Source organism: Agelaius tricolor, unplaced genomic scaffold (assembly GCF_023055355.1).
Source record: "Agelaius tricolor isolate 1412-34295 unplaced genomic scaffold, bAgeTri1.0.p SCAF_30, whole genome shotgun sequence".
Classification (NCBI taxonomy): domain Eukaryota; kingdom Metazoa; phylum Chordata; class Aves; order Passeriformes; family Icteridae; genus Agelaius; species Agelaius tricolor.
This window is the reverse complement of record NW_027269290.1, coordinates 6,268,065-6,296,034: the sequence shown is the minus strand read 5'-3', so window position 1 is coordinate 6,296,034 and position 27,970 is coordinate 6,268,065. Positions and strand designations below refer to the sequence as shown.

Genomic DNA, 27,970 nt, shown 5'->3' with positions numbered 1-27,970 from the left:
GGGGCGGAGCGGCGCAGGCGCAGTGCTGGCGGCGGCGGCGGCGCGCGCACCCACTTTTCCCCCCCCCGCTCCCCCCTCCCCTCCGCCCGCCCGCCCGCCCCCGCGCGCCCCCCCCGCGCGCGCGGCGCTGAGGCGGCCCCGGCCCGGCCGCGGAGCCCCCGGGACCCCCGGCCATGGAGGGCATGGACGTGGACCTGGACGCGGAGCTCATGCAGAAGTTCAGCTGCCTCGGCACCACCGACAAGGACGTGCTGATCGGCGAGTTCCAGCGCCTGCTCGGCTTCCAGCTCAGCCCCGCCGGCTGCGCCTTCTTCCTCGACATGACCAACTGGTGCGGGCCCGGGGCCGGGGGTGGGGGGGGCGGGCGGGACGGCCTGAGGGGGCTCGCGGGGCCGAGGGGCCGCGGGCCCGGCCCCCCCCCGGCCCGGTCGCCCCAGGGCCGCGGCGGGGCGGGGGGGAACGGGCGGTGTTTGTGCTGGGCCCTCTGTCCCCTGGCCGGGCCGGAGGCGGCTCCCATGGCGCTGCGGGAGCGGGACGGGGCGGACGGGGCTGACTCTCGGCCCCAGACCGGGGTGCGGGCTCGCTGGTGCGAGGGCCGCGGAGCTGTTGGGGTGGCGAACAGATCCACGGGGCGTGTGAGCCTGCGTTCGGGGACGGGCTGTGGCGCCCCGAGTTTGAGGCAGCTTCAGAGGGAGGGAAATTGTGGCAGAAAGGCGCTGGAGGAGCCTGGAAGCAGCCGCGGTGCACGTGTGAGAGTTACCGGGGTGTTTGGGAAAAACTCAGCGTCTGTCTGTGCACTGAGGGTCTCTCTAAATCTTCTGACTCTCGGGTGTGTGTTTGTCTTGATAAAGGCTCTGTGGCACTGCCGAAGGAAAAAGTAGGCACGGGTTATCAGTGAGGCTGTAGCTCGAGAAAAACAGGGGAGATATTCGGTACAAGGGTGAAAAACAGCACACAGGAGTGTTCTGGTGCATTGAGCTCGGGAACTGTAAAAAAGATGTGGTGGAGCAGCTGCTCTTCTCTGTCGGGGGGTTTGGCTCGTTTGGAGCCCTCTCAGCCCATCTCCAAAGTGTGTTCACCTGAAAGTTCTGCAAGGTGGGGGCTGCAGGAGAGCAAATGAGTGCCGTGTGTTTCAGACACGGTGAACAGAGGGATCACTTAGCTAAGTTCTGCTTAGAGGTAGAACATCAAACCCAGAGACCTCGCCTTTGAAAACTTTGAAATCCAAGGGGAGGTCAGGATATCAACAGTTGGGGGAAAACTTGTGTGGAATTGTTGAGTTTATAAACAGTAGTGAGACAACTTTGTCGGCTTTTTGGTTTTGGTTTTTCCTTCCTCCTACAGCTCCGTATTGAATTTTAGTGGCAAATAAGCATCTGCAAAAAGAGTAGGGGAATAGCAAGTAATTCCTTGTGTTTTGTAAGCTGATGCAATATGAAAGAAGGTCTCGAGGAGTTCAGGAGTTTGCTTGGAAAAAACAGTTGGCTTCCAGCAGAAGATGCTTTCCCAGCTCATCCATGTGTTGGTGATATGACTAAAACTGACACTGCACTGTAATCCTGGGGGTTCTGGGGAGAGCAGGGAACAGAGTTCCCTGAAAGTTACTCCTGAAGATGCTCTGTGTAGCCAGAGTGCTCCTGGTTTATGCTGAAGCAGCTCTTTTTCATTCAGGAATATTGAATTCTTGTTTGAAATAACAGCATTTCAAATCCAGCCTCAGAACTGACTGAAGTGGTTGAAATAGCCTTAATTTCCCAACTTCAGTATTTTGGTTCTGTAAAGATCTGTTTTCACGTTTTTTAATGCAATTTGGTAAGTCTTGTGGCTGGGTGGGCATGTGCCTGTTGGGGTGGTGAGATGTGTGCAAACAAACACGGGCTGGGACTGCTCTGAGAGGGCTCAGAGCCCGTGTGAGTGCCCGTTCTCAGCCTGGCAGGGGCTGCTCCTTCTCCCCCAGCCTGGTGCTGTGCTATGCCCTGGGCCTGCCCCACTGCCCAGCTCCCTCCCCTTCCTGCATGGCCACGGGGTCGTTGGCCCTGCTGGGCTGACCCTGCACTAACCCCGCTGTCCCTCAGCAGGGACAATCAGGACACGTGCTCCTCTTCTGGAAGCGCCTTTCCCGTGTCATTGAGGGGCCCTGTGCAATCCACACTGCCCAGGTGATTCAGGTGTCCTACCAGGTTTGCCTTGTGTGGCCCGGGATTAGGGTCAGAACCTTCTGGCACCAGCATGTCATGCGAATAATTTGTCTTGATGAGACTATCAGGTCACTTTTCCAAGTGGCAAAGGCCTGGCACGTTCTTTCAGGGCTGATCCCTTCCTTCTGCATCAGGGTTGATGTTCACCTGCAGGAAATGGTGAGGGAGCTCATGGTGGGGTGACACAAATGCACGTGTTGGGTGTTCCAGGTTCTCTGTAGCAATGTCCTATGTGTGAGTTAATTAACAAACACATAAATAGTTTCACTAGAACTTGTTCCCAGGTGTGAAAGCTGCTCTTTGGCAATAACTGTTGTCTCCAGACCCACAGTTCCTTCCCCACTTTGTGTCTTTCATGTACTGTAGGGAACACTCAGAGCTTAATGTGCTTTCAAAGACCATTTCCAGCAGCATCATTAGGAATTGTGGTCAGAGGAACTTACAGTGAATTAGCAGTACTGCTGGAATTAAGGAATTATTTTTAAATAGCTTGTTTGGCCAATCTAGGGGGAAAAATTAGTGGCTGACTGGGGACAAATACCTGTAAGTAGTCTCTGCAAGTCTGTGTCCATATTTCCAGTTCCCAGGAATGCTCAGTGCCCCTTCAGACCTCTGTCAGGCTTGGGCAGTGCTAAGGAACTGCCAGCTGGCTTTATTAAGTGCTGCAAAAATGTTTTGGGTTGAACATCTGCATCCAAAGTTTCAGAGGCTGTTCCTTGAACTGCAGGAAATACAGGTTAAACCCTTTGTCTTTCCCTGGTATTTATTAAACTCTTTCCTAGAGTTATGTCTGTTTTCTGTGCTGCCTTCTTGCCTTCTTGCTGCATGAATCTGATTCCTGAGATCCTGGCTGTACATTCCCCAGCAGCAGCACACACCAGCCTGCTTTACTATTTAGTTATTTATTTTCCAATCAGAGAGGCTGAGCTTTCACTTTCAGCCTAAAATCAAAAGTGAACTTCTTTGTTCAAAAAGCAGAACCAAAAATGAACTGTTTTAGTGCTGAAAACGTTTCTTCCTTGGGAGGAAACCCTGGGCAGTGGAGTGGGGAGGGCATTTTGCTACTGTTGCATCCAGGATCAAATCTCCCTCGGTAACCTTGGCTCTGCTCCCTCCCCTCCAGATGTGGGGCCCCAGCACAGGTGGGAGGGAGGGGGCTCACGGGAGGGTTTTTGTGGTGCAGTGAAGCCCCACGTGTTGCCTGCAGCTCCACAGTGATCTGTGAGATGGGCAGGAGTGGGTCTGAGCCCCTTTGGCCTTGGCTGGCCTTCACAGGGAGCTCCTGCAGCTCCATAAAAGTCATTGGATTCCTCTAAAGCTGGTGTGGAAATTGTATTGGGACAAGAAAATGGAATGATTTTCTTTTAATTGGAGTGTGTGCCAGCTTTGTGGGTGAGAGGCTTGGAGCTGCTTTAATTCCATGAGAAAGTGAATTAGTTTGAAGTAGCTAATGGTGGTGGATTTAAAATCCATATTTTAGTGTAGCTGGCTCAGAGATTCCCAGTTTGGAAGAATGAATGTATATTTCAATAATTTACATGTAATATTTCTTTACATTCTCTTTTTAGCTCTTGTTTAGAAAGCTGAATTTTTATCAGAGCAGTAGGTGTGATATTTAATTGAAGTGTGTCAGGTAATGATGGTTTCCATTGTGTGTGGGGGGAAAAAAGCATTATTGTAACAAAGCTTTTTGGATCCAGCTTTAGGTGAAAAGGTCATTATTTGTAAGGTTGTCAGATCTCTTCTAGAGATCCTCATGGTTTTTTCATCTGTTTAGAATTTGTAGCTGTGTCATGGTTTAACTAGCACTCCCTAGGTGATGTTTTGCATCAAGATAAGTTTATCTCTGAAAATACTGCAGAAATCTGCAGTAAAACCTTGTTCTCTCTCATGTCAGGTGTGAGGCAGTTGTGTGCTACAGTTGTCTTATAGATTCCCATTTCCATCCCTGTGGGTGGGCTGTTCAAATTCTTTATTTCCAGTGAAACACCTGTATTGCCCAGAAGTGGATGTACTTAATTGGGACTCTAAAGACATGGTTTAGCTAATAGGGGTTTAATTGATTTTCCCCTGACTTACATGAAGTGTAGGTGCTACTCAGAGAAATACTTGAGGTATATTTGTGTGAGAAGTCAGGACTCTCAGAATTTAACAGAACACGCTGGGGATTCAAGGGGATTCACTCACATAGGATGTGTTTCCCACATGGCTCACACCAGCATTGCTCTTGATTTTTAACCTCAGGTGTTTGCAGACACCTGCAGCACGCAGGTGTCCTCTGAGAACAGATGTTTGGGCTGCTCTTCAAACTGAATCCACGTTCTGACAAACGTGAGGAAAAGTTCCCCACTGCTCAGCACAGACCTCGAGCTGGGTTTTGACCCCCCTTCCCTTTGGTGGGGAATCCTCGTGTCAAGGAGGAGGCAGGAAACAGACCTGATTCTGCCACTAAATCATCCTGCCCTGGGCATGCCTGTGGGTTTTTGTTCTCACCCAGCATCCATGGGGCAGTGACAGCAGTGGGTGGGAGTTCCCGTCATCCTTATCAGGTGACAGAGACCAGAGTCCCGTGTTCTTTCTGTGACTCAGTACACGTTTGTGAGCAATCTGTGTCTTGCTGTGACTCTGGCTGGGTTAATATTTGTTTATGGTCACCAGCTGGGCCAAATCTGGTGAGAAGGGTTGCCTCAAAACACTGATGGGGTGTTGATAAACTTTATTAGGGAAGAAGGAAGCTGAGGCTTTGGACTTGATGTCCATCTTACTGTAACCCAGTTGGTGACACGCTGTCCTCACAGGCAGAAGTGGCACCCCAGAAGCAGATCTGGTGGTTGCTGATGTGCTGTCACCAGGATGTCAGGACAGTCTGGGGAGCTCTGTGGATTCTGGTGGGTGCAGGGTCATTTGCACCCTTGGGTGGGGAGGGAAAAAAGGTTTTAAACTGTTTGGTCTGTTGTGGCTCACTTGAAACACTGTGGGTGTCTCTTAGTGCCTGTGAACCATCCCAAGCTGCTGCCTCTCTGTGTCCACAGCTGTCTCCTAATGCTACTAAAAATAGCAACATTACAGAATTAAACAATTTAAAAATATTTTCTTAGAAGCTTTTATCTAGTGCATAAAAAAAACCTCCAAACCCACACCTCTTCTCCAGAGCAACTCAAGTGTTTGACCTGATTATTTTGAATGAAATCTAGACTCTGAAGAAATTGTATTTATAACTGTGGAACATGCTATAATTGTGCTCTAAGGTACAAAGCATTGAAAAATTTGGTGCCTGTGGCATGAAAGCATAAGCAGGTAACTGTAGCAGAATTGGGGATTGGGTACAATATAATTTTGGTCCAGCTGGACTCTGCCTTACATGCCCCAACTTGTTCTCAGACAGTTTCTGTAGCTTAATCCCCTTTCACTTTCATCAGACAATTATAGATTGGTAACATGGTTTGTACTGAGGAATTGGCAGTTCCACAATCTCCTGTGCACTGGCAGCTCTCAATGACTTTCCACTGGGAAGAGCTGTTGCCTGTTTTCAGTGGCAGCTCCTGCTGGGACATTCTCAGGATATTTTACCCCCTCTTAAAGCTGCTGGGACCAACTGCTTTGGGAGGGCTCAGCTGCTGAGGATGGTTCTGGGGACTCCTGCTTGTAGCACCATTCTTGTGGTGCTGCTGTTGGGCAAGGGGTTGTGCTCAGGTGCTTTTCCTGTGCTCAGGTGATGTGCTCAGCCCTGTGCAGGTATCTCAGGAAGGTTTCAGCAGCTGCTGTTGGTGTTTCTGTGCACATTAAAGCTGCTCAGGGAAAGCGAGTTCCTTTGATGGTTTGGTGTTCTGAGGACTCTGTGGGCTCTCAGTTTCTCTCCTCATGCTGCCCCTGCAGACACAGGGTTGCTTCTGTCACCACAGGTTTCTGTCTCCTTCCTAGAACACCTCACTTGTATGTGGAACTGCTGCTTTCAACTAAAATAATGCAATGTTTTTCTGTCTCTTCATGTGAAAAAATACATAAACTTTAAATTAGTCAGATCTTCCCCCCACCACCTTCAGCTGTGTAAATTCAGCTTAAAGCTTTCAGCTTCTCTCAGTGATCCTTTTCCATCATCAAACATCTGATGTAGTTTCCCAACTTCATACATAGAATTTCGTGTAACTTTAGTGTAAGAGGGGTCAAGAACGAAGAAAACTGACACGGTAATTTTGCTTTCTGAAATTCTGTCTGCTGAAAGATATTCACTGATTAAAATTCCAGCCCTTCAAAACAACTTGAGACTTTGCACTTAATTGCCATGTGTCATCCCTATTGAAGGTTGGAATTGAAAGCTCCAGGTAGAAGTGCTTCCCTGCAGCCTGATGTGCTTGCCTCTTCCTTCCCCCACCCCCTTCAGCCTTCTCCAAGGCTTGGAGTGAGGCATCTCCTGCTTCAGGAGCAAGAGAAGCTGTTGGAGATGTCCCAGGCTGGATTATCAGCAGTCCAGGTCCCCAAGAGCTGGGGTAAGGCACATCCAACTAGATTGTGGAAATGAAGAGACAAACGGGGGTTGCCTCACTTGGATGTCTCCCATATACATTTTTAGTCTCTCCCCCCTGTATCATGTGGAGAAGTTCCATTATTTGGGAGTGAGAAACTGTCCATCTGCTGCACAGCTTATTTGTGTTTTTTAACAATAGACACCTTATGGGGAGCTGTGGTGCCTGGTTACAAACTGCATTTGGAGAGCGAGAGGAGCTCTGTGAAGGTGGAGACTTGAGTTACAGAAGGAGTCTGAGGTGTCCTACATCACATGTCTGTGCTGGAGATTTTATTGTGCTGTTTAGCACTGCCCAGTGTCTACATTGCATATTTCCAGGAGATGTCACCTGAGTTGCTTGGCTCATGACAAAACACTGCACCCTGTGAGTGCTGAGGGCACCTGCCTGCTCCTCTCACCCTCCATGGGGACAGACCTTGGCACCTTCCTTCCAATGACCAAGTCCATTTGTTAAATAAGAAATATTGCTGGCTGTCCCTGCATGGCCTGAGGGCTGCCTCCATCTGAAATCCCACAGGGAAGGTGCCATTGCAGGGAGCATTCTGTCTGTTGTGTTCTCCAACAGCTCAGCAGAAGCAGAGCCCTGCAGTGCTCCCCAGGAGTGGGCCATGGTGGGTGCTGTGCTGTGGGCATGGGCAAGAGCCAGAGAGAGGGAAATTTGCAGGCTGGATTTTGAACCTAAGCTGTGATTTTATTTGAATTTTTACCCCCCAAAAATCTGTTCTTTACAAAAATTACATCTTTGTCTTTGGCTTGCTCATCAAGTAATTTGACAAAGCTTGCAGATTCCTGTGACATTTATAGTTCAAATTTTAATGTCCCTTGTCTTGTATGTTTGAAGCACCTGCTTGTACTGCTTTTCTTCCAAGATACTGAACTTCTCTATGCTGAAAGAATTCTCCTTATTCTGGGGAGCAGAAGGATTTGGGGTCTGTGCCCTGCTTTGCTTGAGGCCTCAGCAGCCTCTGTGCTTCAGTGTCTTCAGTCTCCCAAGAAAGTCTGATACAAGCAATCAAAAGACAATTTCCATTTACCTGTATGCTGTTGGTTGTTTGCAGGACAGGAAGGTTGTGTAAGGAGGCCTTGAGTTTGTGAACTGATCTGGAAGAGTTTCTTTTTAATTTTGAACACTGAATTACTTTAATTAATTAATGGCTAAATATATTGGTTTAACATAACAAAAGGCTGTCTGGACAAAACAGGGAAGGAAAGAAGGGCTCAAGATGAGCCACCTCTTTGCTATCACTTAAGAGTTATTAAGGGATGTCACCAGAGCTATTAGCAGAGAAGGTTTTAACTTGACTATTGTAATTTAGCTCCTGAGGCTTGAAATGAAGCAGCAGAGCAGAAGGATTGATCTGAAAAGGAACACTTTGGTGTTGTGTGGGAAAAGCACTTGTTGCCCAGGAGATATGGGATGCCCTTGGAGAGGGATACCCAGAGTTAGAGTGGATTTGGTTGATAATGTGGAGCTCCAACCTGTACTTGCTTCCTTCTCTCCTGTCTCTTTCTGGAATCTTGCTCTTAGGGCTAAAATTGAGCACAGTGCTGAGCCCTGGGCTCACCTCATCACTGGGGTGACTTGTGACTGCAGGCTTTTCCTGGGAGCTGGATCCTGTCAGACCTGCTCTGTAAGTGTGGCAGGGCTACAAACTGCTCTGGTCCAGGACTGCTCTAAAAATGGAAAAATTGCTTAATTTTGGGAAGGTAAGGCCTGAGACCTGGAGGCCCTGTGAAGAAAGAGCTGCATGGCCACCCCTGTAATTAGGAGAGCTCAATCATGTCAATTACACTGGCTGGATGTGCAGAGTTGTTTGGTTTATAGTAGTCATTTATCTCCTATTGCAGAGAGCAGAGGGTAGTAAGTAGTGTGGTGTAAGTCACACTGAGGAGTGAAATCAAGCAGGCAGGGATGTGTGAGCAGAAGCCTTTAGATGATAACTGGAGCCTCTGAGGGCTGACCCTTGTGACTGTCCCTGCTGTGTCTGCAGCTGGGGCTATGCAGTTACAGCTAGGCAAAGACCTAAAAAACCCCAAATATGTATTTAAAAATAGACTGATCTCAAGGCCTTGAGTGTGTGTGCCCTAAGGCATCTCTGTCATTAGGGTCACACTTGGTTGTGGGCTGCCCTGATGCTGTGCCTGTGGCTGGCAGAAGGGTGAGTGCAGGGTGTGCTGCTTGGGTTCAGCTGCCTGCACATTGCCAGACTGCAGAGAGTTCACCTCTGCAAGTGGCATTTTCCCCAGAGTGCTGCTCTGCACTGATCTTGGGGCTTTTGGGACCAGGGAGGACGGGAGCACTGTCTCTTGAGGGAGGAGTAGGACAGAGCCAGTGGTGCTGTGAGCTGGGGGTGCCTCTGGCACAGAGTGCAGCTGCTCTGTCCCTATCTCCTGGGGTTGTCTGTGTCAAAGAACGTGAACTCAAGGCAGATTTGCTTTGTCATCCTGACTTTGGCTTTTGCCACTGTGAATTTCTCTTCAATTTCTGGAAGCTTCTTTTTAGTTCTCTACTGGGAAGTCCAAGAGGCGTTGAAACACATGGAAGGGCTCACCCCAAACATCCCCCATCACACAGATCATCCGGTGGGAGTGGGGAGGTGGGTTTGGGAATATTTGATCACAAATGGGGCAAATCCATTTGTGCTTCCAGCATGTGTTGTTCTTTAGTTAGTTTTTAACTCGATGCTGCAGAGGAGTGTTGTTGTTTCCCAATGGCAAAGCGCACTGAAATATGACCCCGGGATGGGAGTGCTGGCCCCAGGCCTGTGTGCACAAATAGCCCACTACCTTCTGAGGCCTGTTTGCAGCCCAGCAAACAAACACAGCCAGGCTGCCTTGCAAAGAGTTGCAGTAGAAATATGCCCCTCAGAGCTTTTATTTTTTCCTCTCAGTGTCAATAAAATGTCAGTACCACTGACTCCAGAACGATCGCTCACAAGGTGTTGTGGTCCATCTGAAAATGTAGTTATGTAGTAGTGGATTAGGAGAGAAAGAGCTGCATTGCTGTCTTTTGTATCTCCTACAATACCTTTTGCCTTGGATTGCTGTACTACAGGAAGAAATCCTGGTGCAAACTAAGCTCCAGCTCATGGTGTTAGCTGGGTGAGCGAGCAGGAGTCTCTTGGCACAGCCCTGGTGTGAGTTATGTAAATCTTGTGCAGTGTATAAGCAACAGGCGGTTGGTGACGTAAAACTGAGCATTTGTCTCTGTTTACTGGCTAATGTGACATGGCCCCTTCCTGCAGCATTTGACTGAGCTGGCGGGATTAGAGCCCTGACACTCCTGAGTAGAAAACGCCTCAGGCTGAATAATGGTTTCTGCTCTGGAATTCAGAGTTGTGGCCACAGCACGGGACCGGTGGCTCCTGTGTTGGACCAAAGTCCGCTCAGCACGGATGGCAAAGGTCTGGCTGTGACGCTGGGGCTGCTGAATTGCTGATCTATCCCTGTGGCCATGTTGTGCAGGACATTCCTCCAGTGCCTCCTTAGCAGAATGTCAGCAACTCCTGTGACTCACACAGTGATTATCTGCTGGCTGCTGGTGCTGGGATGGATGGATTGATTGCAAAACTGATGGGGCTCTTTGGGTCCTCTCCCAGTGCCCCCACTGCAGCTCTACCCCCTTGCTGTTGCCCCCCAGTCAGCTGCTGCACTTTGGGTCCCCTGAGTTTTCTGTGAGGAGAAAATGACACCATGCAGTTCAGATTTTATCCAGAATGTGTCTGATTTGAATGTTTTTTGCCATGAACACTGTAGGAATTGAACAGGAGGCAGTTTCTTTACTCACTGTTTCAAGCCTCTTTCCAGCTGGCAAGCAGCCCCACAAAGCCCTGTGTTTGCTCTTGCTCAGGGTCACGCTGCAAATGTTTCTCTTGCTTTCACCTTGGCTGTCTGACTCGGACACATGACACCCCACCACTATCCAGCCCCTCAATATGTCACTGTGCCCACACAGAGCAGCTCCTGCAGGGCTTTGGTTTTAGGTGGTGGTTCCCAGTTCCTGAAGTCTTGGTTTTGGGGTTTTTTTTCTATCCTGCTTAGAAAAGCAACACAGATTTCTGCAGTCATGAATAAAAAAAGCACTTGTTATGCCCATTGCGTTTGGGGAGATTTTACTCATCTCCATTTTCACAGCACCCACTCACAACATGTAAATCAGGGCCATAACCTCTCAGACATGTATAAACAGAGGAATTACGTTACTTGCCAAACACTTACATAATGACTTAATAGTATATCGTGGAACTGAGCTAAGGCTCATGAATCCTCTTCCTGCCTGCCTGTTCTTCTTCTCACATTAATTATCATGAGTTGTAGCTACACCATGGCTCAGGAATCAATAGCATTGTGGCTTTCTGAATGTCCTTAATATATCACAGACTTGCACTGTCATTTATCTTTATTCAGTGAGAACTTTTGACTCAGGTGGTTTGTAAGTTGCTGCAAGTTGTGACTACCGAGAGCTGAACAGGCACTTTATTGATAAATAAACAGTTTGTACCTGATGCTGTGTTTCAAAAACTGGAGTTATTATCTGTAGCTACTGGTGCCCTTTGGCCCTGAGAGTTATCTTCATGTTTTGCTCCTCTTGTGCTCCTTTTGAACCTTGTGTGCCAAAATAAAATGGAGAGGTTTGGTTGGTCCTTTTGAAATTAGCTGAGGTAACAAGGCTGGTGTGAAGAAATTGCCCAGTGTTTGTGACATAGCTCTTCTCTTGGTGTCACCTGAACTGTTCAGCAAGTTCATAAAGAACTGTTGGAGTAGAGGCCTCCAAGACTTCTGAAGTTCCAAAGTTTCCAGGGAAAGTAGAAGCAGAGTAGAAAAGAGATCTAAGCCAGTGTCCCTGGCAAGAAGAAGTGCCGTATTTTGAGCTCTGTTATCTTAAAGAATCCATATGTAATAGAGATAAAAGCTTTTAAAAACACATGAGCAGCAGAGTTATTACAGTCTGGATATTTTTGCTGACCTGTTTAGGATGACATATGACCTGTGCAAAGGGCCTGACCCAATATACTTCAGGTTGTAATGTGCTTTTTTTCCTTTTCAGGAATTTACAAGCTGCCATTGGAGCCTACTATGATTTTGAGAGTCCAAATATCAATGTCCCCTCCATGTCATTTGTGGAAGATGTCACCATAGGTGAAGGAGAGTCCATCCCTCCTGATACCCAGTTTACAAAAACATGGAGGATACAGAATACAGGTGAGGCCTTTTAGCTGCAGGTGCTGGGATCCAATGGGAGGGATGGTGCCTTGAGGCAGGAAGCTTGTGTGCACTCACCTGGGCTGGAGCCACCCTGAGGTGCTGCCAGCCCATGCAAGTTCCCTTCCTGGGTTGGCACAAACATTTTGTGGTGGGATGGGCAGCTTGGTCAGGTCACCATTCTTGTTCCTTGTGCCACCACACAAACAAACTCTAGGAAACTTGTAGAGGCAGTGACACAAGGGTCATGTGGCAGGTCCACTTTGGGCAGAATTGCCTTTTCATGTTGTGAGAGGATGCAGGGCTGGAGAGACCACATTCCAGTTTGAAATAAGTCAAAGCAGTGCCTGGGATCCAGGAAGTGAGGCTGGGCAAAGTGCATTCCCAGTGCCTGATCCGGTGGGATGCAGTCAGAGAGGAAAATGAGATCCATGGATGTGAAGGAAGCCCTTGTCCTCAAGCAGTGCAGCGAGGGGATGTTGCATGAACATTTAAAACTGTGTCTGAATTTAATTGACCTGCTTGTACTTGTGTGGGGAGAACAATCTCACACCAAGGTTTGGTGCTGGGAGTCATCAGGTTCAGCTCTCTCAGTATTTCTGCTTGTGAATTGCTGCAGTACTTGGACAGAATATCCACACTAAAACCACACTAAAAGTCTAAGAGTATTTCATTAGCGTGTTTAAGAACACTGATTTCTAGAGAATGTGTTCTAGAGGAAGGATTTGATATTTCAGTGTACTTTTTCTGCCTCCTTCTGTTTGAAAGTACAATGGAAGGGTGAAACATGGAACTTGCTTGAACTCCAGTCCTGTGAAAAGTTGACTGGCAATTTTTTTATAACTGTCCCAAATACATCTGTTACAAATCTAGTAAGTGTGATAGGTCTTGTTTCTCCACTCTTAGTATCTCAATTTGTGTGTGTTATGACTACACCTCTATCTTGGGCTGACTCCTCCCTTCCTTGTTCCTCTGATGTGCCATTTCCTGGATGCAAATTCAGCCTTAATTTAGGATCCTAGTTCAGGGGATGTTTCATTGTTTTTAGAATGTTTCACCTTCTGAAATCCCTGGCTTTCTAAAATGGGGGACAGGAGCTCATCTTGATTTAGGATTTCCTGTTTTGGCCTCTGTGTGGTTTGAACCTGGCTTGTCAGACCATCCATCCATGCCCTAACAGTGGTGCTGGAGGCCAGGCCTTGGTACAACCACTCTGCCGAGGGTTAGTGAAGTGCAGCTTCACATGCTGGTTATGACTGTGCAGTGTGAGGAGCACTGCAGCATTTGAAAACCATTCTTTGGTTTAATTAAGGTATAGTATCAAAGGGCTGTAATGTTTCCAGATAATATCTACTTGTTAGGCAGATAACTGAAGCAGAGCCAAGGTTTTTAACAGCTCTACAGGAGTCCTTGATTACATGACTTCAGTTCTAGAACACAAAATACCTGAGGCGTGTGTCACCGGAGCGTTGCAGGTCTGATGAGTGTGACAGGCAGAGCTCAGAGATTGTCAGTTTGAGGCGTGTGAGCTGTGAGCTCAGTTCAGTCAGGTTCTCATGTGTGTCAGTAAAAAGCAATGCCCTGCTCTGGTACCTGCAGGATGGTGCTGCCTTGTCTGCCAAAGGAGCAGTTTGTATTAGAACCATTGCTGAAAGAGCAGCAGGGTTTAACGGCCTGGCTTCCTCTCCCCACTCTGCCCCCAGCTGCTGCTGGCTCTGCAGGACACTCTCTGCAATTTATCATCTCCTGAGAGATGAGTGTACTGAAATAGAATGACATAATCATAATTTCATTTTATGAGGCTTATCAGTTGCAGCGTTCTAGGCACCTTGCAAGCCTAAAGCCATTAAACCTGATAAAAATCACATAAATAATTTAAACTAAACCATGTTGCTGGGCTGCCAACCTCTGCAGATGAGGCTTCATGCTCAAGTGCCCCATGCCCCAGGCTGAGGTCAGCCAGACACCCAGCTCCTCTTTCAGAGCCCTGCTCTCTCAGCACCTTTCCAGCTGTACTGGTACATCCCCCACACTGAGCATCCCGCTGCACTCGTGCACATCCTGCTCTCCCTGCGAGGCTGGGAATTCCAAAATAAGGACTTGACAAGAAAATCAGTCCTTGCTCTGTCTTCACTGGAGTATCCACAGGGATTAAATTAGCAGGCAAGCTGTTGCAAAGGATGCTCCTCGAGGTGATGTGAGGTCAGAGCAGCCTCCAGTGCGCTCGCCTCGGACCAGACGGAGCAGTTCCAGGCTTCATGGTGGTTCAGGCTTTCCGTAGCCATTTCCGTCAGCCTCAGCTGAGCAGGAGGTGTTCTCAGTCCTTGGCTGAGTCATGTGACATGACTGGGGAAGAAGCAGAAGAAAATTGTGCTAAACTGATTTTTCATGAGTCTCAGAAGAGAGGCTTTTTCTTTCTGTCTGCCCCAGCACTTGTTATCTTTGGCAGCGGTGCCTGCACACAGGAGCTGTTTTCTGTCTCTCTGATTGCCAGGTCACGCTGTCAGTCCTGGTGTCTGCAGTCTAAACATGGATCTCCACAGATAAATTGTGTGTTCACAGCCCTTCTTGCCACCTTTGCACAAGCCTGAGAAAAGGGTTGGTGCAAGGAGAGAAATAAATCCCTTTAGGAAATAGTGCTGGCACTTCAGTTACAGCTCAAACTATGAGTTCCTCTTGAGACTCCTAACAGGCTTAGAAATAAATGAATCCCTGAAAGGACACGTTGCCAACACTTTGTATAAATAACAGGTATTTGATGTGGCATGGTTCAGGAGCTTTATGAAGGGAGGCAGAAATAGGAGCACACAACACAGCCCTGCCCTTGTCTCTGCCTCTGGCCTTGGGGAAGGGGAGGTGTGTATAGGTTAAGGGGTTTTTTGGGGTTTTTTAAGCTGTTACACTGTGACTTTGAGAATTTTTTTGTGTAACAAAGACGTAGAGATTACTCAAATAGGAATTGTTCTGCTGGTCCCTAAATGCACCAGTTAAGCCTGCTCTGAAAACCAGGTTTCCTCAGCATCCACTGCTGCTGTGTCCTATGTATCTTGGTTCCCTTTGACCATCCAACAATTGCACAACTGTTTTAACAAGCATGTTTCAACCAGTCTTACACAAACATGCAGAGCTTTTCCTGGTGCGCTGTCAGTAATTCCCTGTCCTGTCTAATCCCAGGGACGGAGGCGTGGCCCCCAGGGGTTTGCCTGAAGTATGTCGGTGGAGACCAGTTTGGCCACGTGAACATGGTGATGGTGAGGTCCCTGGAGCCGCAGGAGATGGCTGATGTCAGTGTGCAGATGTGCAGCCCCAGCACCGCCGGGATGTATCAGGGACAGTGGCGGATGTGCACTGCCACGGGACTCTACTACGGAGGTGAGCAGCCCCTTCCCTGCCCACGGCCCCACTGGGGGCACCACAGACACAAAATGGAGCAGAGGGCAGAGGTCTGCCAGCCCTGGGCTTAAATACACAACACAGAGTGGAGGAAAACATCAAGAGAGCTGCTTTGTTGTCTTGGTCAGTGTTTTCTAAGCACTGGAACAAATTACAGATTACATAAAACTCTGGAAAACAAAGGGATGTGCACAGCTCTCATGGAGACTCTTTCCTGGTCGGTCCTTGTTGAGATTCTTTCCCAGTTTTCCATTGCTTGACTCTGTGAACTGTATATGAGCATAAAATAGTGGTGAAAGCCTCATGTGAGAAGTTAATGCCCAGGGTTTAACGCAGTGATCTAGTGTATCCCCTGTGAGCTATTTCTCTGTTTAAAGAGCACATTTGGCTATTTTGCCTGGTGCTTCAGCCTGGGCCTCAAACATCTGCCTTCAGTGCAGCCTTCCCTCCCTTTTCTGCCAGCTTTAGTTTACACTGAGAACATCTTTGTGTCTCTGTTGGCAGCTGGGAGTATCCCAAGTTTCAGGGTTTGAGTGAGCGGTGTTGGCACATGGAGGCAAAAATACCAGTGCCAGAAGGAGGGGGTTGGCAGTGCTGGCACTGCCACGCAGCTCCTCATTGTCTGGAGGGGACACAGTGTGTCCCTGAGGGATTTCCCCATGCAGGTGGGACAGCCTGTCCAGTTTGTGTTGCTGGTCCTGTATGCTCACAAAGCCGAGGGTTTCCCAGGGTTTCCAGAGGGTTCCCAGCCCTGGACAAAGGGAGCTGTCCCTGCATTGCCAGAAGTTGTCACTTTGGCCAGAACACGACCTGAAGATTGAACCCCTTTGGCTGCCGAGCTCTGAGTTCGAGTGACTCTTGCCCTGCAGCCAAGCTGGTGGCTTTGCTGGGGGCTGCCCCCAGGCGATCCCGGGGCCCGGACGTTCGTCCCGTTTTGGGGCGGGGGCCCGGCGGTGCCACCCGGGGCGGGACCTGGGCCGCAAGGCCGTGAGAGAGCGGCAGAGGGCGCTGCGGGGCCGCTCCAGAGCCGCCTTTGGGGGGACGGGGATGGGGCTGTGCAGGGGGTCAGTGGTGGTTGTGTGTGCAGGGTGGTCAGTGGTGGTTGTGTGTACAGGGGGTCAGTGGTGGTTGTGCAGTACAATCCAATGGTATATGTGTGTACAAGGATGAGTGGTGTGTGAATGCAGGGCTCAGTGAGGGTGTCTGTACAGTTTTCAGTGAGGGGAGTTGTGCACGGGGGGAGTTAGTGGTGTGTAGTAGGGGTCCTGGCCCTAGCAGGGTGTGGAGTTCCCTAAGCAAGTCGTGTGCCCCTAAGGTGTAGAATCCCACTGTCCTCAATTGGCTCCTAAAATTCAAACTGCTGATCCCAGGCCTGTTAAACTGGGGGGCACTGGAACCAGTACTGCTGAGGCTTTGTAAAAATGTGCTTTAAGCAATAAATCCTTTTCTTGCTAGTGTAAAGGATGGAACTCATTTGCTCTTTCTGGCCCTTTCTTCATAAACTCCTATCTAGTGACAACCCAAACGTGTATCTTTCCACAGATGTCATCTGGGTGATCCTCAGCGTGGAAGTTGGAGGACTTCTGGGTGTCACACAGCAGCTGTCATCCTTTGAAACAGAGTTCAACACGCAGCCGCATCGCAAGGTAGAAGGAAACTTTAACCCATTCGCCTCTCCACAGAAGAACAGGCAACCAGATGAAAACAACCTAAAAGACCCTGGGGGTTCCGAGCTAGGCACAATCAGCAAAAACACATGGGGGCCTGCTCCTGACCAAATCGAACAAGATCAGAATGGACTGTCACAAAACTCTGTAAATCTCTCCCCCAGCAGTCACTCGAACAACTTGTCGGTAGTGACGTACAGTAAGGTAGGTGCCCTGGGCGAGCAGGAGAACGGGTAGGGGAGGAGCCTGGCAGGTGTGTAATTGCTCTTCCTTCCAAACTGCAAAGCCCTTTCCTTCTGCTTCTGCCAGACCTGCTAAGGAAGGTTCTGAATTTGACTGTCTGACTCTGCCAAGTCCTCATGTTATATTAAAATATTTTTTGCCTCTGATAGACTCTACCAGATCCACCTTTTTGTTTTTGCTTCAAGTCCTTCTTAAAATTTATATAACCTTGTTTGGGTGCTGTAACTGCAAGTGGCTGGAGCCTGCTCCAGTTGCGTGTGCAAATAAGTCAAAATATCTCTCTAGATGTGTCCTGAGTTTGACATAATTTTGAACAGACAACAAATAACCACACCCTCAAACTTCACATTAGCCAGATAACTTCTTTTTAGCTGGTGTGGGGAGACTCCAGAGCACACCATTTGATCGCAGAAGCTGCCTGCAGGAACAGTCAATCAAAGGACCGTTCCTGTCTGTGTCCTTGTCTTGTTCATAATTGTAGGTGACTTTTAAATTATCTTTACTTTAAATCGCTCTCAAAAGCTTGCTTGGTGGATGCTATATGAGTCTGAGTGATATTTTGACTGTTTTTATTTGCTTGTGTGTGAAAAATGAATTGCAGGATTATTTACAATTCAGAATCCACCTGTTAATGCAGCAGTATGTGTAGGTGTGTACTGTCGTATGTCAAACTAGTTTGATTTTTTAAATCCTTTAAAAATGCTTTACTGTACTTTGAGCAGGCTGTGTAGGACAATAACACTTGGTTGCTGAATGACTTAATAAAGCCCTAATGTTAGTTCACCTACAGCACTTTAGTTCCTCCCTGGATGACCTGCCTGTCCTGTGCCAGTGGATCCTGTTTTAGTGACCTTTACCTCAGTGCATTTTTTATGGCTGGCATGTGTGGGGTGAGCCTGACTGCCCCCCCTTAGTGGTCCCAAACACCATCTCTGGGCTGGCTCCTGCTTGCCAGGCCCTGCTCATAGCAGTGGAGTGGATGGCTTGGGAAGTGATGAGCTGCTGGTGAAACACCACCTGAAGTGGCAGTGCTGAGAGTTGCTGCTGTAGTGGCTGCATGCTGGGGTCATGGTGCTCCCCCAGGGGCTGGGCTGGGACTGCCTTGAGAGAACGTGGGTATGAGGAACCAGAGCCCCTGGCAAGGAGCAGCTGTGCTGTGGGAGAGAAGCCAGCAGGAGAGTGAAGCACCAGCTGAGAGGTGTCACAAGGTTGGAGTGAGCTGGTTTAGCTGGTAACCCAGAGCTCCGTGCTCTGAGAAAACGGGGGTGTTTATAACCTAACACCAAATGTAGGGCAGGTGACCTTTCCTCCCCTTTTTCCTTCTTTTGGGGTTGTTTCTTATTTGTTTCTTTTTGTATTTACAGACTGTTCTTGGGTGGATTTGAGGTGGATTGTCTGAGATTAAAGCAGACATTTTGTTTGCTGGCTTCAGAAGGGACAACTTTATAGTCCCTTTTTTGCTTGGGGGTGGGGGATATGGAAAAGCTACTTGATTTTTGGGTGTTTTTTTTTCTCTACTGCAGTTCTTTTGTTTGTGACATACTAAGACAAATTATTTTATCCTTTGGAGGCTGTTCTGGTAGGTCTGAAGATCTGAGTCCTGTTCCAGCCTTGCCCATCCTGCCCAGAGCAGGAAGTTTTCTGCCACAGATCCAATATTCATATTGGTACGATACTGGTTCTGTAGTAAACAAGTTTGAGGGAGTTGGACATCCCAGATGCCTGGTCTGGTTTGAAATGGTCAGATGGACATTCACCCCATTCCCTGACCAGGCCTCTGGGAAAAGGAGATGCAGTTTTGTTTGATTTTTTCCCCTTTGTGTGCATGGTGTACCCAGCTGGAGATGCTGCTGGAGCAGCAAAGGGGTTATTAGAGGTGATGTCAGGAGTATTGAATTACCTGAGGAACAGATGGAGCTCCAGTTCCTGTTGGGAAAAGCTCTACCTGGCCCATCTTCTCCACATCCCCAGGGGATCTGACCTGTACTCTGCTGCTGCAGAGGAGAAGGAAAACTACTGCATTGGGACTTGCTGCCCTGTGACTGAATACTGATGTGAAAGGCTTTATTTCAGGTTCTAGAGCAGACAGAAGAGCACTGTGGGTTGCTTAGGCAGTGGCACAGACTCCAAGAATTCCTGGATTTTATTTATCTTGGGCAGGATCTCTGATATTTTTGTCTCTTTTCATGTACCTAGAAGAGGGAGGGAATCCCCAGGCCCTTTGGTGAGTGAAGGAGATGGTTCAGGTTTAGTTAAAGTGTTGAGAAGAGCCTGTGTCCTGTATTTAGAAGTAAAATAAACCTTTAAATATTTCTCAGCTGCCTGTGGAGGCTTCCTCTGCTGACAGACACTGGGGACACCCAGTCATGCAGTGCATGAGACCATGAAATCTTTGAGATAAAAGGAGCAGTTTCTGGCATCTGCAGGTGTAAAACATTCTCGAAGCTGCCAGACCTTGTCGGAATTAATTCTCCCTCTGGTGCACTGAGCAGGTGTGACTTGTCCTCCAGAGCTCCCCATTGGAGTCAGGATCGTGGCAACACCAACGTGCCATCTGCTGCTGGGTTAGACAAGTACAGCAGCACTTCACACCTGGAAACATTCAAAATGCTTTTATACACAGCAGAGTGGGTGGTTTGGGTGTCCTGGGGAAAAACAAACAAAACCAGACACAGAATTCCCTGTAAGTGGGTAAGATGAAACCTGTGGCATGGTTGGAGCAAGCTCCGTGCCCTTTATTCCTGCTATGGCACCCACCTCCCTGGGGCCCCCTGCCCACCATCCACACTCATTGTGGGGAGGCTGCAGGCCAGGGTCTGCCAGGGCTTTGCTTGAAGCATGTTGTTGTTAAATCTGTTCCCAGTGGAGTTTTTGCATGTTCTTAGATGTAAAGATGTGCCTAAGTGCAGGATAGGATGCCCAGAAATCCCCATGCACAGATACTTTATTCTCTGGCAGTCACTTTCTCTGGATTCTCCAGAGATCTGAGGCTGATACAGCTTTCTCCTATTTACTCCTGTCTCATAGCAACCCTGCACAGTCACTGCTGCTCTCTTGTGACTGGCTTTTCCATTAAAAGCCCAAGATCCAGTCTTACAGTGCCTGGGAATTAGAGTTTAATTGCTTAACTGAGGAAAGAAGTGTACACATTTCCATGTTTGAGAAGATCAGAAATGAATAGCCATATCCTGACACTTAGATTGTACTTAACATCTCTGTATAAAATCCACAGATCTGTATCTGAACCTGCTGCCCAGATGAAATGAGGAATCACTTCTCTCTATGTCATGCAGAAAACTGCACCTGGAGGTTGTGATTCTGCAAAGATTTGCCCAGACAGGACACTGAGCATCCTCCCCACCTAAGCAAATGGTGCCTGGCTGTCCTGGTCATTGCTTGTGCTGCTCTTCAAAGCCCAGTGAAATAGAAACATATTTGGAGTTCACAGCTTTAAAATCTGAACTCCTTTTTTCCTGCTGTGTTTATGCTCCCCATCTCCCTGTGTTCTGTGTGGAGTTGAGCTACTTGGCAGCTTTCTGTACATAAGGGGAAACCAACCCTGTGTCCTTGGAGCCTTGAACTGGCTTCCCCTCTTTGAGCTTAAATGTTGTTGCTGCTTCTAAAGCCATGCTTCTCCCAAACCAGGTCCTCCAATTTGCAGATTTTTGGAGTACCTCTGTAAACTATAGACAGAAATACTTTTACTGGAAACCGGGCATCAGACTGTCTTTATGCATGAGGATGATGCCCCAAAAATGTTTTGAAGCCCCTTCCATCCTGGTGTCTGGGCTTCACTCTGGGCTGGTCACCGTGTGGTTCCATCCATTTAGACACAGTGGGAGAAGGTTGGACTTGGAGCTCCCACAGCACTGCAGCCTGGCATGAGCTGGTTTCCCTCTCTAGTGAGAGACATTGGTGGTTTGGGTGCTGCATGTCAGCTCATCCGTGAAATCCATGTCCTTCCAGACTGTGGGAAGTGCCAGATAATCTGGTTTTAGCCTAACTTTGCTCCACTGCAGCCCAGCAGAGTTGCCTGTTGTTTATCCCAGCAGCACATCAGGGAGTTGTGCATGGGAACTCAGGTACCTGAGCCCTGCCCCTCCTCACCCACAGGCACCTGACCCAGCCCTGCCAGTGCCTGCTCCCAGAAGGTCCTGAACTTCCTGGTGGTCTCCCAGCCACGCCATGTTTGCACAGCATGCATGGAATAAAACACAAGTGCTGGATGCTTTGTTCTCTGTTTGTGCTCAGTTTACGTAACCGAGGCTGGAGCAGCGCGGGGTAGGAGCGGCCTGAGGGGATGGGGACCTGCAGCCTGGGCTGGGGCCACTGTCAGTGCCCACTGGGAGACTCCTGTATTGCTGTGCATCCACCTCCTGTCCCTGGAAGTGTACCTGCATTGCTGGTGACTCAGTCACAGAGGTGAAATAAAGAGCTGTCTGAAAGCCTGTGTGTGATGGTTTGTGAAAGATTCACTTAATCCTCGCTTTGTTCCCAGCACAGGTACCTCGGTTTGCAGAGCTCAGTATTCACAAAGGGTTTTAATTCACAAAACATCTCACTTCCTTTCTAGAGGCACGAGTCAAATGATAATTTATACCAGTAGTTGTCATGCTTGGAAAATCACAGTCCTGTGCTTTCACACACTGCTCTGTGTGAAGAGCCAGTGCTCCCACCAGCCAGTGAGCAGTTACTTCTGGGGAACATTCTGGAAGAACTGAAAGCAAGTTTGCAAAGCTGCAGCTGAGCTTTTCATAAAGACAGTGATCCCACTTGGAGGATAGATGGGAAGGCACCAAAAATACTGGGAATAATCCTTCCATTGAAACAACTTGGAAAAACTGCAATTATCTGCAGAATTATTTTTGCATGTTTGTGATGTAAAATGTTGCATGGAGGGGATAATTAGGCTTGAAAATCTCATACAGAGGTTTGGTATTTGCATTGCAGCAGTAATTGAAGTTTTCTGGTATCAAACCCTTACATTGTGCATGGTGACTAAATGTCATGGGACAGGGGAGGTGGAGTCACCTGCACAGGTCTGCACTAAAGCAGCTCTCACTCAGCTTAAAGATGCAAGTGGGGTTCAATTTTGCCAAGTTCTCATGTTCAGTAATGAATCTCAGATAGGTGCAATGCAGTGAAGAGTGGCAATTCCAAAAGGAAAGATTTGGGGCTTTTCCATGGTGAAATTCCTTGTGTCGGGAGGAGCTGACCATGGTCATGGCATTGCCAGGGGAGCTCATTCCTGGGTGGCAGGTGTTCAGTGCAGGGTGGCAGGTGCTGCAGAGCTGCACATGCTGAGGAATCTCTGGTGCTGAGCTAAACTCTGGGTTTAACTGACACAGTTTGCATAATTCCATAGCTTTAAATTAGGTGCTCCAGAAACCATTCTGTGGAGATCCAGAGGGTTTCCCTGCAAACCAGCTCACAGTGACTTCACAGGGTCTCTGCATCCAAAAGCACAAATGAGCTGCTCTGGTGTCAAACTGAGAGTGACTGGCAGTTCCTTACACAACAGGGGGATGCCTGTGGAACCCTCAAATTACAGCAAGCAAGTTTGTTTTGCCTCTGGCATCCTCCATGAGGTGACACAGGGTAAGGGTGGTCCCAGCAGAGGGGCAGGGGGTGGTTAAACCCCTCCTCAGCTCACCAGGCAGTGCCTCAAACAAAGCCTTGTGTGCAGGTAACTCAAAGATGAAGCAAATTCTGGCAAATGTGTCTGTGCAGGAAATCAGCAGCAAATCCTGTTTTCCTTCTGCTGAGTGCTAAGCACAAAAGCTTAATCCCTGTGAGGTGAGACTGCTTGGGATCCTGTCTATACATTGCTTTTCCTCTGTCCTTTTTTATGCACCATCTTAATGTTTCTCTCCTGCTTCTCCTCTTCCCCGTTTCAGTGAGTGTATTTTTGGAAATGTTGGATTTCTCAATCTCTGGATTTTGATGGGAGCATCTCCTTCCTCAGGTGAACTGTCATGCTGGAATCTGCTGGCTGTTCTCTTTTGAAAAGCCTTACAAACTGGCACTGCAGCATATTCCTGGGGTAGAAATGTGTTTGTTTTTCCATCACTTGCATGTATTTCTGTCTGCAAACAGCAATTTCCACGTTCCCAGTCTTTCATACTTCCCACGCAGTTCAGGAGATGTCCTGGTTAATTGTCTGCTGATCCTCCTCTTGGTTGGATTCTGAAAGCTGCTGAGAGCTGCTTCATTTTGCCATTTGCTTGTATTTACCACCTGATTATATCCCCAAGAATGAACTTTTTCTCTCCAGCTGTGGCAAGATTACAGACTGTTCACGGCCCTTCCTTCCCAGTCAGATCTGCAGCAGAGCTCTCCAGCCTGGGCTTTGCCAGTGACACTGAGTCTTTACACAGTCCATGTTCCTACTCATGGCTCCACAGCCCTGGCTCCTGCAGTGAGGGGGCTTTGAAGTTGTAGAACAAGAAGGAAATGGTATTTCTTAGGAAATTTGCCCTGTTAAAGTCAGAGTGATGAAAACTGAGGTCAGAGCTTCCCATTCAGCCAGAACAGGAATGGTTTGGGCTCTCACTGCCTTACCCAGAGTGTGCTGGGAAGAGCTGGACTGTGTTTAGAAGCATTTGCATAATGATCTTCCAGCTCTGCCATGAGGTACAACAAGTTTTTCTCCCTCATCTCCCTCTTGACCTCAGTGTCTGTCTGGGTTTGTGTGGGGGTTGTACTGACAAACTTCATCTGCTGTGAGCTGGGGCATCCCTTGCTGCCTGTTGGTCTTTCTTCTGCTTCCTGATGAAACCCCAGATAACTGATCTGACAATAGAAGTTACAAAAGGAGTTCCTGTTAATTTGAGACCTGTGACTACATCTGACATTTAGTGACTCACTTCAGGATGTAAAGGAGGGAAATGGATTCTCTAGGAAGCATTTTGGGGGTTTTGGTAAATGCTCTGGTTGATTCACTGGAGGAAAATGTGCATTGTCACTTGAGGAGGCACACATGGCACTTGTGGGAATGTAGATTTTTTTTTTCTTTGGGTTTTTTCCTGGCATAGCCTCTTACCCAGTTACAGCCCCACGTCTGTGGGACAGACTGGGGAGGCTGCAGGGGCTGGGCCTGCAGGTGTTATAGCATCTATAGGAAATGTTGGTGTAGAAAACACAAGTTATTTTGTGGCCTTGGCCTAAAAAACACCTGACAGAGGTAAGTGGTGGCATCTGCCCTCTCTGGGGAAGCCAACCCTGGAGCGTGTGCTTTCAGAGTGTCCTCGGAGCCACAGTGGGGTTGGTGGGAAGCCCTGGGCTGGGCTGGGCACTCTTTGGAGCTGAGCACTGAGCATTTTGTTTCTTGCCTGTTGAAAATTGATTATGTCTCCAACTTTCTTTCAGGGTTTCCACGGTCCTTATCACTTCGGACAGTCTTAAAACACAAAAACACAAAACGGGTATCGACAAGAGGAGAATTTAAGAAAAAGCTGACTTTTGGGGGAAGGGAGGGGGATTCATGTGGCAGACAGACACAGCGTGGACCCCCCTTCTCTGCCTCCGTGTTCTGGAAAAGAAGAAAAAACAAAAGCCCAGTAACTTAAGACTTAGCTGTTTCCAGAGGAAAATCCAAAACCTGAGTATGCATGTGTGACTGCTGGATTTCAGAGTGGTGTAAATGCTATGAGGAAGAAGAGACACCAACACTATGGGTTTTTAGAAATCATCTTCACATGTAATTAGGTAGCTTAAAAAGAAGTTTAAAAATGAAAATTTAAAAGCCATCTTTAAAAAAAGAATATTTTGCCTACAGAGCGGTTGTAGTTTGAGCAAATGTTTAATTTCTGTTTGTTTCTTGTTCTTTTTTTTTTTGGTTTTTTTTCCTAAGGGACAGCGTGCATTTTCCCAGAGTGTCCTGGTTTGCTGCTGAACAGGACTGGCTCAGCACCTGCTGGGGTTTGTGCAGGGACTGCTTCTGTCAGGCTTTTTTAATGCCAGGTTGGGTCTGCACCCAGCACTGCGTTTTTAACAGCATCTGCTGGTTTTAGTTACCAACTTTTTATTCTTTTATTTCCTCTTTTCCTTTTGGTTTGGGTGTTGCTTTTAAGTTGTCCTGCGTGTCGTTGGGAGCCACGTTATGGACAGGTCTTGGTATCAGAATTGGAGAGGGAGACACTGGGACTTCTGGGATAGGAGGGCTCATCTCCCTTCCCTCTTGTACATGAAGTACACAAATACACACCCATGTTGATAAGAAACTGATTTATTCAAGTTCCTGAGCTGTCCTGTGTGGTTAGCAGTTAAAAATCCCTTTTTGTTCACTCTCGTGTGCAGTAGCTGTGCCTGGAGCTGTGTGCCAAGAGGAATCTCTGTAGCTGTAATTCACCTGCTGATAGTTGCAAAGCTTCACAGACATCCTGTCCTTTTCATTTGGAGTCTCCCCTCTCTCTTTCAGAGCATAAGTTTGCATTTGTTTCTCCTGTGCTGAGGTGTAGCTTAGAGGCTGATCCGTGTGTTCTGGAGCACAGAGCAGGAGTTGACACCCCCAGCTGGATCCCACTGTCACCTCCTCTTCTTCTGCCTTTGTCATCTGGGCTTGGGGCTGCACTGAGGCTCTGAGTGGGCTCACGTTAGGGGAGGGATTGCAGAAGATTTGGGCTGCTCTGCTGTTCCTCCAGCATGTTCTCCTCCCGTTCTGGACTGCAAAATGCAGTGTGAGGGGATGCAGCTTGGTCTCAGGCACTGTGGTGAATTTATCCTGAAATGCTGACCCCACAAACAGAGGGGAGTGAGCCCTGCAGCACCATCCTGCCCAAAAGAACCAGGCTGGAACAGCCATCTGCCAAAGACACAGGAATATGCAAAGCTCCCTTTACCTTCTTCCAGATCTGCCCAGTGAAGGCTTTTCCCTGTGTCAGAGCTGCACACTGCATGGCTTTGCCCTTGCTGCTCTTGGCTGCTTTTGTTTTTGTGGCTGGTTTGGAATGGGGGAATCCTTCATTGCAGCTACGAAGGACTGGTACCTGGGTGCACATGGATGGACCTCATGGGGCCAGTGGGAGTTCTTGTGTCCAACAGAGGAAGGATTGGGCCGTGGATTTTGTTCGTATTTCAGAGGTTCAGTTGTTCCAGATCACTATCAGCTGAAATCTCCCTTCAGAAATCTGTTAGAAACAAGTATAAGGTCAGAAACTGCCTGCATAGAAGTGGCCCCACAGGATTTGAACTGCCTGACACTTGCACTTGCAGTCTGGTGAGCACCTGGCTGTTCCCTGGATCTGGGCAAGTGTTGGGATTGGAGTGAACCTGCTGAAGGTGCTGTTTCTTGAAAGCTTTAATTCTTGTTCTCTAACAACATTTTGCCTTGGATTAGTTCTGAGTATTAGATCTGAGCATTGATCTGGGGGGTGATTGCAGCCCCACAGTGTGGTGTGGGCAGGTGGAATCTGCTCACTCCCTCCTTTCCTCACAGGTGGCTCACAAGCCCCTCTGAGGAAATGAACATCACACCTGCAGCACTGCTGCTCCCCTTCTGAGGGCACTGAACCCCTGGAGACAGCTCTTGGTTCAAGTGACGAGGTGATTCCTTATCTTTATTGGCTCCTTGTGTCAGCTGCATAGTGGAAGGGAGGGGAAATCAAGGTCTGAGTCTGAGAGTTAGAGCTGGTGCTGTGACCTTTGCCTGGTGTCACAGAGGCACCTGGGAGACCCTTGCACTCGGATACCCCCACGCTGGCTTTCTGCTCCCAGGCACGTGTGCTCCTCCTGTGTCCCCTGGCTGCCACACTCGTGTTCCTGTGCTCTTCCTAAGGCTGAATTTGTTTCCCTTGTCTTGAAAAACCAAAACCTGCATGTGCCCCAAGTAGCCATGTGCTTTCCCACTCTGAAGGCACACGCGTTTGCAGTCTGTGGTGTCCTGGTGACAAGGGGTGCACGTTGCAGGCTGTGAGGAAAGGCAGGGCTCTGACATCTGCAGCTCTTGCTGCTCACATCCTGCTCTGCCCAGGCAGCTGAGGGATCTTTGGGGCCAGGGTTGTGGCCCCTGCTCTGGCACTGCAAGGATGTTTAAAACGGGTTGCTCTATCTCTGTGTTTTTCCTCGAGTAAAAACTGTTTCACTGAGGCCAAAGGTGGTTTTATCTCCTGATTTCTTGGAGTTTGGTGTTGCAGCTGGCCCTCAGATTGCTCGTGCTTCAGGTGTCCAACTTTTAATGGGGAGATTGAGATGAATTTGGCCAAGTTCTGCCCAGGTGACCTCGTGACACTGCAGTTTGTATCAGCTCCCATAAGGGAAAGGGTAATGTAGAACATCTCTGATGGCCTCTAAGTGGGTCCCTGTGGTAAGCAAGAGCCACTTGGACCCTGTCACTAACACAGCTGAGGCAGTGTCACCTCCCAGCCTTGGCAAACTGGAGCAGGATGTCCCTGGGACTGGCCCCAAAGTGGCAGTGCCATGGGAGGGGGTGAGAGGGTGGGAATCTTCTGCCCCCACCTCAGGAGTGCTGGATACGAACCCTGCCAAGGTTTGGGAGCTGGGGCAGAGTCGTGCAGTCAGAGAGCAGTGGTGTGGGTGGAAATGCACGCTGTCCCACGTCTGGGTTTCTGTTGTGTTTCATTTTTTCCGTGTGTGAGTGCGTGGGTGGTTCCCAGCCTGTCTGTGCTCGCCGGGGCAGTGCATGTGTAGCACGGGATGGTGTGTTGCCTCTCTGAGTCTGGGAGAAGTCCTATGATAGCACATTGGGGGTGAAAATAAAGGAAGCTTTTTCCTTAATGTATAAA

General features: G+C 48.5%; 1 protein-coding gene across 4 annotated transcripts; it reads left to right on the top strand.

The window, feature by feature from the left end:
- The first annotated feature begins 65 nt into the window (after positions 1-65).
- On the top strand, positions 66-27,970 carry ILRUN (inflammation and lipid regulator with UBA-like and NBR1-like domains). Of its 4 annotated transcripts, none has more exons than XM_071450408.1 (5): positions 66-331; positions 11,771-11,925; positions 15,100-15,297; positions 16,861-17,189; positions 21,342-21,465. In XM_071450408.1, the coding sequence occupies exons 1-5, from the start codon at positions 174-176 to the stop codon at positions 21,384-21,386; spliced, it is 885 nt and encodes a 294-aa protein (XP_071306509.1). In that variant the 5' UTR covers positions 66-173; the 3' UTR covers positions 21,387-21,465. The 4 variants fall into 4 exon arrangements, with proteins under 4 accessions (XP_071306509.1, XP_071306513.1, XP_071306512.1 ...); XM_071450412.1 differs by lacking the exon at positions 21,342-21,465 and adding an exon at positions 21,480-21,673 and having other exon boundaries at positions 67-331; XM_071450411.1 differs by lacking the exon at positions 21,342-21,465 and adding an exon at positions 20,461-21,335 and having other exon boundaries at positions 67-331.